Source organism: Neoarius graeffei, chromosome 3 (assembly GCF_027579695.1).
Source record: "Neoarius graeffei isolate fNeoGra1 chromosome 3, fNeoGra1.pri, whole genome shotgun sequence".
Taxonomy (NCBI): domain Eukaryota; kingdom Metazoa; phylum Chordata; class Actinopteri; order Siluriformes; family Ariidae; genus Neoarius; species Neoarius graeffei.
In genome coordinates this window covers 2798754-2811304 of record NC_083571.1, presented here as the reverse complement: position 1 = coordinate 2811304, position 12551 = coordinate 2798754, and the positions used below count along the sequence as shown (strand labels likewise).

The 12551-nt window shown below is 44.1% G+C and overlaps 1 protein-coding gene across 1 annotated transcript; it reads left to right on the top strand.

Moving 5' to 3' along the window:
- Positions 1–5092: 5092 nt before the first annotated feature.
- Positions 5093–12098, top strand: LOC132883081 (gastrula zinc finger protein XlCGF7.1-like). Its single transcript, XM_060916268.1, has one exon. It carries the CDS (start codon positions 10273–10275, stop codon positions 11017–11019), a length of 747 nt encoding a protein of 248 aa, XP_060772251.1. The 5' UTR covers positions 5093–10272; the 3' UTR covers positions 11020–12098.
- The last annotated feature ends 453 nt before the right edge of the window (positions 12099–12551 follow it).

Sequence of the window (12551 nt, the reverse complement as noted above, 5' to 3'; positions counted from 1 at the left end):
CAGTCGTTATGGGAAACACCTGATGTTGACTTGAGTGCAATCAGCACGCGCATATAAGGATGCTGTTTTCACAGAAGCTTTGTGAAGTATTATCATAGTCACGTTTGTTTCTGGCTATGTTTATCACTCTGGTTAAATATTCTGCTTTATGATCCTCTGCTTTCTGTTTTGCCTTTGGTTTCGTTTGCGTTTTGTTACTCTGACCTTGCATCACTTTTTTTTTTTGTAAATATCACACCTGCTAATAAACACTCTACCACTGCAGACCTGACAGAATACTTCACAAAGTTTCTGTGAAAACAGTGTCCTTCCATGTGCTTGCTGATTGCGCTCAAATCAGCATCCCATAATGACTGGGTCCTAAGAGCGTACACAATACGATCTGAAGGATCCCCAAATGTAAATGCACTTTTCAAGTCTCGGCGAAGGTTAGACTATGCCGAGCTGCGAGCATTGGGGACATGGATTTGAGACAAATACATCTCAGGAGGCTCAATGAAGTTTCCCCGAGCTTCAGGAAATATTCCCAGACCCATCTGCGAGTATTCGCCACTTAGTTTGCCGATGAAAACATCGCCACCAAATTTCAATGCATGTGTTGAAATTTTTACGACATTTTTGCCCACTCTCAAGGCGGAGACCCACTAAACAACTCAGGAAGCGCAGAGGACATTCGCTGTGCATCACATGATTGGTGGCAATGCAAACAATTTTTAATCGCCAACTATTCGCAAACCCATGACAAGCTGTAGTGTGACCAGAGCCTTACATGCAACTGCCTTTTCATTAAATATAGTCAAGTGAGCCCACACCTTTGAACACTTTGCCCTGTCAGCCATGACTGGAGAGCACAGAGTGATGCTTGGCATTCGAAATGGTTCAGGTTAGAGTTTGGGTTAGCCAGTCAGAGGCATGTGAATGCTTTTGCCACACGGAGCAGAGCGTTCCTCCCACCCCTCCTCCTATGGATTCAATCTAGCAACCTACCATTTGAAAATGGCAGCTTTATTAGAATGAATTAATGTTGCATAAATACTGGTAGCAGCACGGTTTGTTCAGGATCTTTTCAATATTTTGGTACTGACCAGTTAGGAACCAGTACCAATTGAGTACTGCTTCTTGATACTAGTATTATAGTACTTGAGACCAGTTGCCCTGCCTTGGTTTTGGTCTTGACTTGATCTCAACCCCTTAAAGTCTTGGTCTTGTCTTGGTCTTGGTACACTTTGGTCTTCATAATGACTTGGTCTTGGTTTTGATGGTCTTCACTACAACACCTACTTGATACCCATCCCTGCTGCTACTACGTTTGCTGTTAATGCTGTGAGCAGCCAGGTTTATTTGATGTAGCTCCATAAACTGGGAAGGAACTCATAGTTGAGAAGACTACCCCAAGATGACGAGTAGAAATTTCAAGTTGAGGGGCTGTTTTCTTTGGCGTTTTCTGATTAGAGGTTGGGAATTACAGCTCGTGTGTGATTGGTGAATACAGCACGCAAACAGGTTAAATGTCAGACTGTAGGTTTCACCCTCAATATTGATTCCTGCTGTCGGCTGCTGGAACTCACCCCATTTTACCTCAGAAACCAGGGCTGCAACAAATTTTTTATTAGATAATGAGTGTAGCTATTTTCTTACAGAAGATTCTGGAGTTCTGCTTATCATCTTCCAGAATCACAACCCTTTAGACCTCGTAATTTCAACCTCATCATGGAATCAGCAGAAGTCCATCTGTGTTCTTCCAGCAAACCTCCACACACTCCTGCTTCTGCTGGTTCACAGGTAACAGTTATCCCTACGAGTGAAATCATCGGTTTTAATTTTTAAAGCTTTGAACAACAGAATATTGGAACCTGTAAAAGAAATGATTCAACAGCCCTTACAGATCAGCACACAAGTTCGTTAACATTGTTTGATGTTTAAAAGATTTCTCCAGTTTTGTTAAGGTTCTTCTGTTAATCAGCCTTCATTCCTTGTAACATGCCTGCTATTCTACAATCAGAGCAAACCAAAGTTATCATAGTCTCTTCAGACAGGATGCTCAAGATGGATAGGTAGCAGTGGCTTTCTTTTGTAAGCAACTGTTGTTACTTTTGGTCATTAGGTTTGTGGAGATGTATGGACAGAAACATGTACGGCTTCAGGTGAAGAGACATCAGGCTATGGGGGACATGTCACACCAGTGGACCAACAAAATCATGTAAAAAAGGAAGAACCTGAAGATGAAGGCTACTTCTGTAAGTCCACAGGACAGTCATCACAATCCAATCTGTTGATCAAGTATGACATTTTAGTTTTAACTAGACGTTATTTATGAATAATCCAGCCACACATCACTGACTTGTCCACGTTTTAGTTTTGTACTTCACATTTGGACTTTTAAAATGCAATACATGTATAAATACAATTGTTGGAATTTCAGGTGGAGGAACATCGGTCTCTGTGGGACACATCACACCTATGAACCAACAGAAATATGTAAAACAGGAAGAACCTGAAGATGAAGGCTACCCCTGTAAGTCAAAAGGAAACATTACAGTCCAGTCTGATGCTCTGTAGCACATTTTAATCTGACTTAGACTTAATTTGTGACTGAACCAGCCCAACATCCACATGTCCAATTAAAATTTGCACTTTATATTAGTGTTCAAAGAATGAAATCAAATAATTTCAGGTGGAGGGACATCAAGCTCTGTGGGACACATCACTCATGTGAAACGGAAACATGTAAAGAAGGAAGACTGTAAAAGATCAGGGTGTATTAGGGTCCAGATCAAAACTCAAAATTCTTTTAATCTTTTTATTTGTGACTGGACCATTCCTTCAACCCTTGTTTCCTCCTTTGTTTTCAGAGTTTTATTTAACACCTTTTAAATTAACTAATTTCAGGTGGAGAAACATCAGCCTCTGTGGAAAATATGGACCAAGAGTATGGAATGTTTCAAAAGACGCCTGTAAAAGATGATGAGTCTGAAGATGAAGACTATTTCTGTACAACACCAGTCTCTGGTTAAGTAACACTGACACTGTAACACTCATTCAAAATGCCTTAGCATCAATCACCATGTCCTCCTGGTGGTCCAGTAGTGGATTGCGAGGATGTAATTTTCACTGCTGATGTGGCCTTTTATAGGGTCTTGTCATGGCAGCTTCCACTCAGGAAAGATTTCTGTCTTGGGTGATAAATCATTTGTCATCCACACCCACATCACCTTCAGCAATGGTGGTGGCTGTTGCAAGCCAGTTAAAAAGTTCAGCTGAGCTGAGATCATCAGTGTATTTTTTCCTTGACATATCAAAAACTAACGGTTTTGGGGGCTCGTGTGCGAAAACTGATGGGCTTTGATCTGTCTGTACTGAAAGAGATTGAATTGACAAAGTACAATCTCGGAATGTAGACCTCTGCTGCCAAGAAGTTTCCGCCTCATGGATCCGGGAACAAACAGTCACTGACACAGACGCAGCTGTTCAGAGAAGTTTCTCAGTTTATTGTCGGACAAACTTGAATATATATTCACATTCAAGAATGTGTTGTAGTCATGTAATTGGATGATAATTATGTGATTGATGCGAAGTTATCAGTGATGAAGCATTACATCACTGGTTTAGACTACATTATTTTATGAAGGAAGAGAGACATTAGGTACCATTATGTAATATCACCTGTCAGGATCATAATTTTATGAAAGAAAGAAGACAGGCATTACTGGTGAAAATAACCTTCATTTAGCAGAGAGCAGAATGTGTAAGTGAAGATAAATCTTAAGGATTTAACTAACCAAAGCAAATAGCAATCCTACCAGCCTGTACCAGTTTCATGGAAGCATCCATCCATCCATCCATCCATCCATCCATCCATCCATCCATCCATCCATCCATTTTCTTCCACTTATCTGAGGTTGGGTCATGGTGGCGGCAGGGTATTCTAGGTGTCCCTCTCCCCAGAAACGCTTTCCAGTTCCTCCTGGGAGATCCCAAGGTGCTCCCAGGCCAGATGAGATATATAATCTCTCTAGTGTGTTGTGGGTCTACCCCGAGGTCTCCTCCCAGTCAGATGTGCCCGGAAAACCTCCAGAGGAAGGAACCCAGGAGGCATCCTAATCAGATGCCCGAACCACCTCAGCTGACTCCTTTCAACATGAAGGAGCAGCAGCTCTACTTCAAGATCCCTCCAGATGTCTGAGCTCCTCACCCTGTCTCTAAGGGTGAGCCCAGCCACCCTACGGAGAAAGCTCATTTCAGCCTCTTGTATCCGCTAGCTCATCCTTTCGGTCACTACTCAAAGCTTATGACCATAAATGAGGGTTGGAATGTACTAGATTAACTGGTAAATCGAAAGCTTTGCCTTCTGGTTCAGCTCCCTCTTCACCACAATGGTCCGGTACAATGCCTGCATTACTGCAGACGCCGCCCTAATCCACCTGTCCATCTCACACTCCATTTTACCATCACTCGTGAACAAGACCCCAAGGTACTTGAACTCCTCCACTTGGGGCAGCAACTCACTCCCAACCTGGAGTCAGCACTTCACTGTTTTCCGGCAGAGAACCATGGCCTCAGACTCGGAGGTGCTGAATCTCATCCCAGCTGCTTCACTCTCTGCTGCAAACCATCCCTGTGCATGCTGAAGGTCATGAAAAAGTCAACAGAACTGCATCATCTGCAAAGAACAGAGATGCAGTTCTTAGGTTCCCAAACCAGACACTCTCATAACCCCAGCTTCGCCTTGAGATCCTGTCCATGAATATCACAAACAGGATCGGCGAAAAGGGGCAGCCTTGGTGGAGTCTAACACCCACTGGACATGTGTTTGACTTTGTGCCAGGAATACGGACACAATTCATACTTTGGTTGTACAAAGACCAGCTGGCTCCTCTGTCCCTGGAGCCTTGCCACCGAGGAGCTTCTTGACTACCTCCATGATCTCTGCCAGAGATATGGGTGAAGCTTCCTCAGAATCTTCAGACTCCGCCTTCTCCATGGAAGACGGGTTCAGGAGTTCCTCAAAGTGCTCCTACCACCGCAAGGCAATATCCCTAGTTTGGGTCAGCACTTCTCCTCCCTGGCTGCGCACAGTCTGAGGCAAGCCCTGCTTCCCCTTCCTGAGTTGCTGAACGGGTTTGCCAGAACTTCCTTGAGGCCAACCAAAAGTCCTTCTCCATGGCCTCCCCGAACTCGTCCCACACCCGAATTTTTGCTTCAGCAAGTGCTGAAGCTGCGGCCCTTCTGGCCTCTTGGTACCTGACTGCAGGGCCGTAACCAGCATTTTAAAATTACAAAGGTGTCCGTGATGGTCTGAAAAATTTTCGACATATTTAAATGAGAGGGGTGAATTACACGTCACACAAGATCTATTCGGGTGGCACGGTGGTGTAGTGGTTAGCGCTGTCGCCTCACAGCAAGAAGGTCCTGGGTTCGAGCCCTGGGGCTGGCGAGGGCCTTTCTGTGTGGAGTTTGCATGTTCTCCCCGTGTCCGCGTGGGTTTCCTCTGGGTGCTCCGGTTTCCCCCACAGTCCAAAGACATGCAGGTTAGGCTAACTGGTGACTCTAAATTGAGCGTAGGTGTGAATGTGAGTGTGAATGGTTGTCTGTGTCTATGTGTCAGCCCTGTGATGACCTGGCGACTTGTCCAGGGTATACCCCGCCTTTCGCCCGTAGTCAGCTGGGATAGGCTCCAGCTTGCCTGCGACCCTGTAGAAGGATAAAGCGGCTAGAGATAATGAGATGAGATGAGACAAGATCTATTCCTGAAATTGCTTTTAATGGTGTTTGAATTGAATATCATCAGTTTTGAAAAAAAATCATGTATGTGGCAAGAGTAAGAATAATTTAAGCTTGTTTAATGGTTTGATCTGGCACAATCAATGAGGACAAAACTGCGCTGATTCGAAAATGTAAATTAAACAGCCTCATGAGAGTGCGCTGATTGTTACCATGAAAAAAACATGTCTACTGCACTGCGTTCACTCCCCCGAGTCGCGCACTCATTCGTTTTTGTGTTCTTGGTCTCAGCCGCATGCACGAAACAGACAGAGAAGACAGAATCAACGTTTAACATAATTAACAATGCACTTTTTATGGAGATGTTTTAATGTTATTCTTTATTTTTTTATCCAGTTGAATATTTAGCATACAAATTTATTTTCAGCTCTTAAAAATGACCGAGGTCCAGACCTCGGTGGCCTTATAGCTGGCTACGGCCATGCCTGACTGCTGCCTCAAGGGACCCCTGGGCCAACCAAGCCCAAAAAGCCTCTTCCTTCAGCTTGACAGCTTCCTTGACCCCCGTTGTCCACCAGCAGGTTCTTAGGTTACCGCCACGACAGGCACTAATGACCTTTTGGTCATAGCTCCTACCAGCTGCCTTTACAATGGCAGCTTTGAACATGATCAGATTCCATGTCCCCAACCTCCCCCAGGATGCATGAAAAGCTCTTCTGGAGGCGGGAATTGAAGACCTCATGAACAGAGGACTCCACCAGATGTTCCCAGTTCACCCTCACTGCATGCATGGGTTTGCCAGGTCTGTCCAGCAGCCTCCCCCACCATCTGATCCAACTCACCTCCAGGTGGTGATTAGTTGACAGGTCTGCTCCTCTCTTCACCCAAGTGTCCAATACATATGGCTGCACATCTGATGATATAACCACAAGGTCAATCATCGATCTTTGGCTGAAGGTGTTTTGATACCAGGTGCACTCATGAACCACCTTATGCTTCAACATGGTGTTTGTTATGGCCAATCCTTGATGAGCACAGAAGTCCAACAACAAAACACCACTCAGGTTTAGATCAGGCAGGCCGTTCCTTTCAACACCCCCCCCCATCATTGTCTATGTGAGCATTGAAGTCCCCCAAGAGTAGTTTGGAGTCCCTGGGTGGCTCCCTTTCCAAGACACCGCCCAGTGACTCCAAGAACACTGAATACTCTGCGCTGCTGTTTGGTGTATAAGCACAAACAACAGTGAGCATTCTCCTCTCAGCAACTTGCAGTCGCATAGAGGCTACTCTCTCATTCTCTGAGGAGAACTCCAACACAGAGGTGCTCAACCAGGGGCTTGTGAGTATCCCCATACCTGCCCAGTGCCTCTCGCTCTGGGCAACCCTGGAAAAGGAGAGAGATCAACCCTTCTCCAGGAGTTTCATTCCAGAAGCAGTGCTATGTGTGGAGGTAAGCTCAACTATATCTAGTTGGTACCGCTCCACCTTCCGCACCAGCTCTGGTACCTTCCCTGCCAGAGAGGTGACGTTCCACATCCCAAGAACTAATCTGCACTGCTGAGGATCAGCACACCCAGGCTCCTGCCTTTGCCTGTCACCTGGCTCACAATGCACCCGACCCCGGTTTCTGTCCTTGTGGGTGGTGAGCCCACATGGCTGCGGCTCCATGTAATTTCTTTGGGCTGTCCCTGGCTGGGCCCCATGGGCCAAGGCTGGGCCACCACACGTTCGCTGGTGAGCTCACCTCCCAGGTCTGGCTCCAGGAGGAGGCCCTGGTTTCCCATTCCCAGGCGAGGTGCTGCAGCTCCTATTTTGCTGTTCTATCAAGGTCTATGAATTGCTCTTAGTCAGGTCCCTCCCCTGGAGCCAATTTGCCTTGGGAGACCTTACCAGGGGCTAATGCCCCTCACAGCACAGCTCCCAGGATCACCAGCACACACAAACCCTTCCACCTTGTTAAGGTGGCGATTCTTTGGAGGGGAGTTTCAAGCATGCCAAACACACACATTTCATCACACATACAGCTCAAAAGCAGGATGTTGAATAAAAGTCTGAAGGGTGCTGGAACAATAGGTCTGCTAAACCTCATTGAAATATTCTTTGGAGAAGAAGCAGCCTTTATTTTGGAACATGTACATAATAGTGAAATTCTTTTTGTTACATATCCCAACATGTTAAGAAGCTGGTGTCAGAGTGCAGGGTCAGCCATGATACAGCGGCCCTGGAGCAGAGAGGTTTAAAGAGGGCCCAACAATGGCAGCTTGATGCTACTGGGATTTGAACCCCGATCTTTTGATCAGAAACCCAGAGCCTTTAACCACTGTTCCACCACTGCGGAGTGCCCTACTACCTACATACAACCTTGGGGATAACTATGGCGTGCTACTTCTCTACTTGAAGCAGAACACTTAGTTCAGTCACACTGTTTGTGGACCTATCAGGCTATGTGTCTGGCTAAACTGAGAGAAAAGTCGTTATCTGGTAACAAAATGCAGTCTGTTAACAGATTATTTGCTTGCATGTTTATCTGCACACACAAACCCTAAACCTGTGAGAAGACTTCCGTAAGTGGTGGGTGTTGCAATGGTGCAAAGGAATAGAGAATGTGTTAGTGGCACTGGTTCCATGTTTGAGCTTAAGTAAGGGGATATTAACTTTCTCTCATACAAGAAAAAACATATTCCTCAGAAAGCACTTAGCCACAGGATGGTCTGTAGGTGATCTCCATGTGTTGCCTCTGCACCCTACAGAGGGCTGCCGCGTGACATCACCGTACCGCGTGATTTTGTTAGGGCGCCATATTGGAAGACCAAGTACATACATACATACAATACAAAACAAACTACGAGCGAGAGTGAAGTGATATTACAGCTGTTGTGAAGTGACATGATGAGTGAAGTGACACGATGGCTGATAATTCTGGTTATGTGAGTACATTACCAGCTGCAGAAAGGGCACGGTATGTGGAGAAACTGGCTGTGATAGATGGGTTTGACCCATATGATAAGACTCGGGGCAAGGGAGAATGGAAGCATAAGGATCTTTGAATTATTTGGACATGGGGGAAAACTATATTTAAAATCCAAAGAGGGATGGAGGGAGGAAAATTAAAACAAAAGAAAGAAATGAAATATATAACATAAATGTGATAAAATTAAGGATGTTTTTATTCAGTAAACATTTAAAAAAATGTTCTACAGCACTCTAGCCTAGTGACTTACCAGTAACAAAATGGTCTGAACATATTCTGTACTGTTGTAGATTTGAAGTATTCAGATCCGCTCTGCATAAAGCAGCTAAATCCTCTCTCTGTCTCCTGGCAGAAAGCTCCTTGGTTTGCTCCCCTTGTGTCTCAGTCACAGCTGGTATTCTGTAGAAAGACTTCTTTTCACCTTTCCCATCAGCTTTGTTGGAACACCCTAACACAGCACAAAAGTTTACCATTGTAGGTTTTTGATGAATCAAGTGCCTCATGGGTTCACATACCGCGCGCTGCCGTTATTTCCCCCTAATCACGAGTTTGTTGGTCTTCCAATATGGCGTAGGGTTTGTTTACTTCCGGTTTCGGGTGACGTCAGTGCAAGGGGTCTATATGTACCCAGATCCCATCACTGGCTCACTCCATAGTTACTTTGGGATGAGTGTTACACGTGGACATTGCTCTCTTTAAAAAGGATTTTCTGACATAACTCTGGGTGATTTTTGTACTTGGACATTGTAATCCAGTATGTACTTCATTCCAGCATGGGTATTACCCCTCCTCAGTTACATCTGTGGAATATTAGGTTATCCATATACCCCCTGTTTCTTAATGCAAGGGGGGAAGGTATGACACCTGGGAGCCTCAGACAAAAGTCATAGCTCAATGAAGAGCAACTGGTCAACTGGGAGAAATTATCTGGAGAGTACTTGTAGATGTGTCTTCAGCCATACATGAATTGCGGTGTTCTAAACTCTCTGTTTTAAACCACGCCCAACAGACTTTCTGTAGATCAAGCCAGCACCAGCTGTAGATCATGTCACACAAAGCTTTTAGAGCGCGAAGTCTCATGTATGATCCAGTTACTGTTGGTGACCCGCTGCTACAGCTGAGCAAGCACACTTTGCATTTTCTCTGTGGAAATACAGTCTAGTTCTTTCATGGTATCTTTTGTAATCCCCGATAACATGTTACCAAAGGACACTGTTTAAATAAAAAGTGTATTCACAGTGCTGGCATTGTGTGACCTAGCCACTCCCTGTGCATCTTCACCAAAAGTTATATTTTTCTTTATCTCTGATCATGCATAATTTACAGTTTGTTTCATTCATACCCCTTTCTTTTAAAAAAATGTTTTAAATATTGTTTTTTTTTTCTTCAGAAGGGGTTTTTAACAGTCATCTTTTTCTGCCCCAGAAACAAAAGATGCCCAATTACAAGCCTTCTCCTGCTCCTGGTGTTCATTTTCCTATACATCTCAAGTTTACCTCCACAACCACATCAGAAGATGCCACTATGAGGAATATGAGAGACTGATAAAGTCAGGAGACATACAAAATCAGGAAAATGTGATGTCCACAGGTGGCTCCAGTATTCACCAAACACTTCCTGCTTCCCTCAACAGTAACACAACTAACACAGGAGAGAAGCCGCATCAATGCTCACAATGTGGGAAGAGTTTCAGTCAACGGAGTAATCTCCAAAAACACCTGGGCATTCACACAGGTGTGAAACCATATCACTGCTCAGAGTGTGGGAAGAATTTTACAACAAAGAGTTATCTCCAAACTCACCAGTTAATTCACACAGAACAAAAGCCTTATCTTTGCTTACAGTGTGGAAAGGGCTTTATTCGAAAGCACGATCTCCAAGTACACCAGCGCATTCACACAGGCGAGAAGCCGTACCACTGCACTCAATGTGGGAAAACTTACACTCAACACAGCAGTCTTCAAAAACACCTGGGCACTCACACAGGTGTGAAGCCATATCATTGCTCAGAGTGTGGGAAGAATTTTACAACAAAGCGTTATCTCCAAACTCACCAGTTAATTCACACAGAACAAAAGCCTTATCTCTGCTTAGAGTGTGGAAAGGGCTTTACTCGAAATCATGATCTCAAAGTACACCAGCGCATTCACACAGGAGAGAAGCTGTACTACTGCTCGGAGTGTGGAAAGAGCTTTATTAGATATGCTACCCTCATCCATCACCAGCACTTTCACATAACAGAGAAACCAATTCAGTGCTCTCGGTGTGGACGGAGATTTACCTATTCAGGAGCATTTAACATACACAAGTGCTCCAACAAGGAGTAAAGGGGACATTGTAGACAATTCCCAGATGTGGGTGGAGCACAGAAGTACGGCAGGTGGTTGTTTGCTTCCGAGTTATTTTCTTTATTTTTGCTTTTCAGCTCATATACACACAGACTATTATTCAGTTCTCGGCTCCGAGCTCCCCTCCTCTCTCTCCTTTTATAGGGCACCTTCGCTGTAAGAGACACACAAACGTGCGTTAATTGACAACAGGTGTAGCGATACGACTACTCACCTTCCCTGACTCCGCCCTCCATTTACAGATTGACGCTCAGCCACGCCCCTGCTGCCACAGACATATTATGAAAAACTCACTTTTCAGTGCTTGTGCACATATAATTGGGTATCTGGAGTGTTTACCAACCCACAAACTCTGAAATAAGGCAACCCAGTCAGTTTCATTTGGGCTGCTGAGATCATAAAACATGTGATCCAACAAAGTCTCCTTCTTATGCAGAAAGGGGCTGTCCTTAGAATTATACCTCCTCACGTTGGAGAGGTTTTTTTTTTTTGTCCTGGACCCGCGAGCATTTGTATCAAAGCGAGCTAAGAATGGGAAGTGCTCTGTTGTTGGTTACACAGAGCAACACATCCTTACATCGACCCTCCCAGCCTCAGAAGATATAAGAGCTGAGTAGATTTAATATATTTTTGATGGCAATGTCCCAGGTACAGTCTGCAGAAATCTGCTTGTATGTAGTAAACACTTTGTGTCTGACTGTTTTTCCAACCTGGTCTAGTACAACGTAGGCTTGGCAGTGAAAGTTTACCTAAAAGAGGGATTAATACCAGCTCACTGTAAGGGCAATTAATCAGATTTTATTTTCAATTATAATTTTGGCTTCCAATGATTCTGAAAGCAAGATAATTTGGATAAAATGAAAACTATGCTACATTCCATTTCGCAGTGATGCTCTCATTTTGCTTTGCGTTACAAATCCAACACACTAAAAGCCTAAACTTGCATGTTTAATTCAGCTTGAGCCAAATGCAGGATAACAAGAAGAGACGGCATTGAATTTGATTTTATATTGGACATTCATCTGCACATTCAAGATTCTCGCTTCTATTTCTCAATAAACGCAAAGAATTGATTGTGTCTTTTCTTACTCTGTGTGTTTATTACTTACTTATTGTGTCTTTTCTTACTCTGGAGTGGACAGAGAACCAAGTGCAATTGAATACATTTTTAAATTTTCTCCGATTAAAGCCTGCTGAAGCTAACCTTTCCAAAACACAGGTCAACAGCACTTTATTAACAGTCATTAAGGGGCCATCTTAAAACTCCTCAGCGTCAGCTGTACTTTTACTTCACTTTAACTCCAAACTAATCAGCAAAAACCTCATACATGATCACTGCTAACATTACTCCCCTCAGGTGGAGCAGTAAATCCTCAGGCAAGCCATACCTACCTGTGTGTCTCATTAAAATGCTGATGTATACTAATGATGCTCAGTTATATTACACTTACTACACTGAGCTAGCATGCACAGTCACTGATTTAATTCAGTTTTAATTTCACATCCCTTTT

Coding starts and splice junctions, on each gene's coding strand:
- LOC132883081 (XM_060916268.1), top strand. CDS start 10,273: ATGTCCACAGGTGGCTCCAGTATTCACCAAACACTTCCTGCTTCCCTC.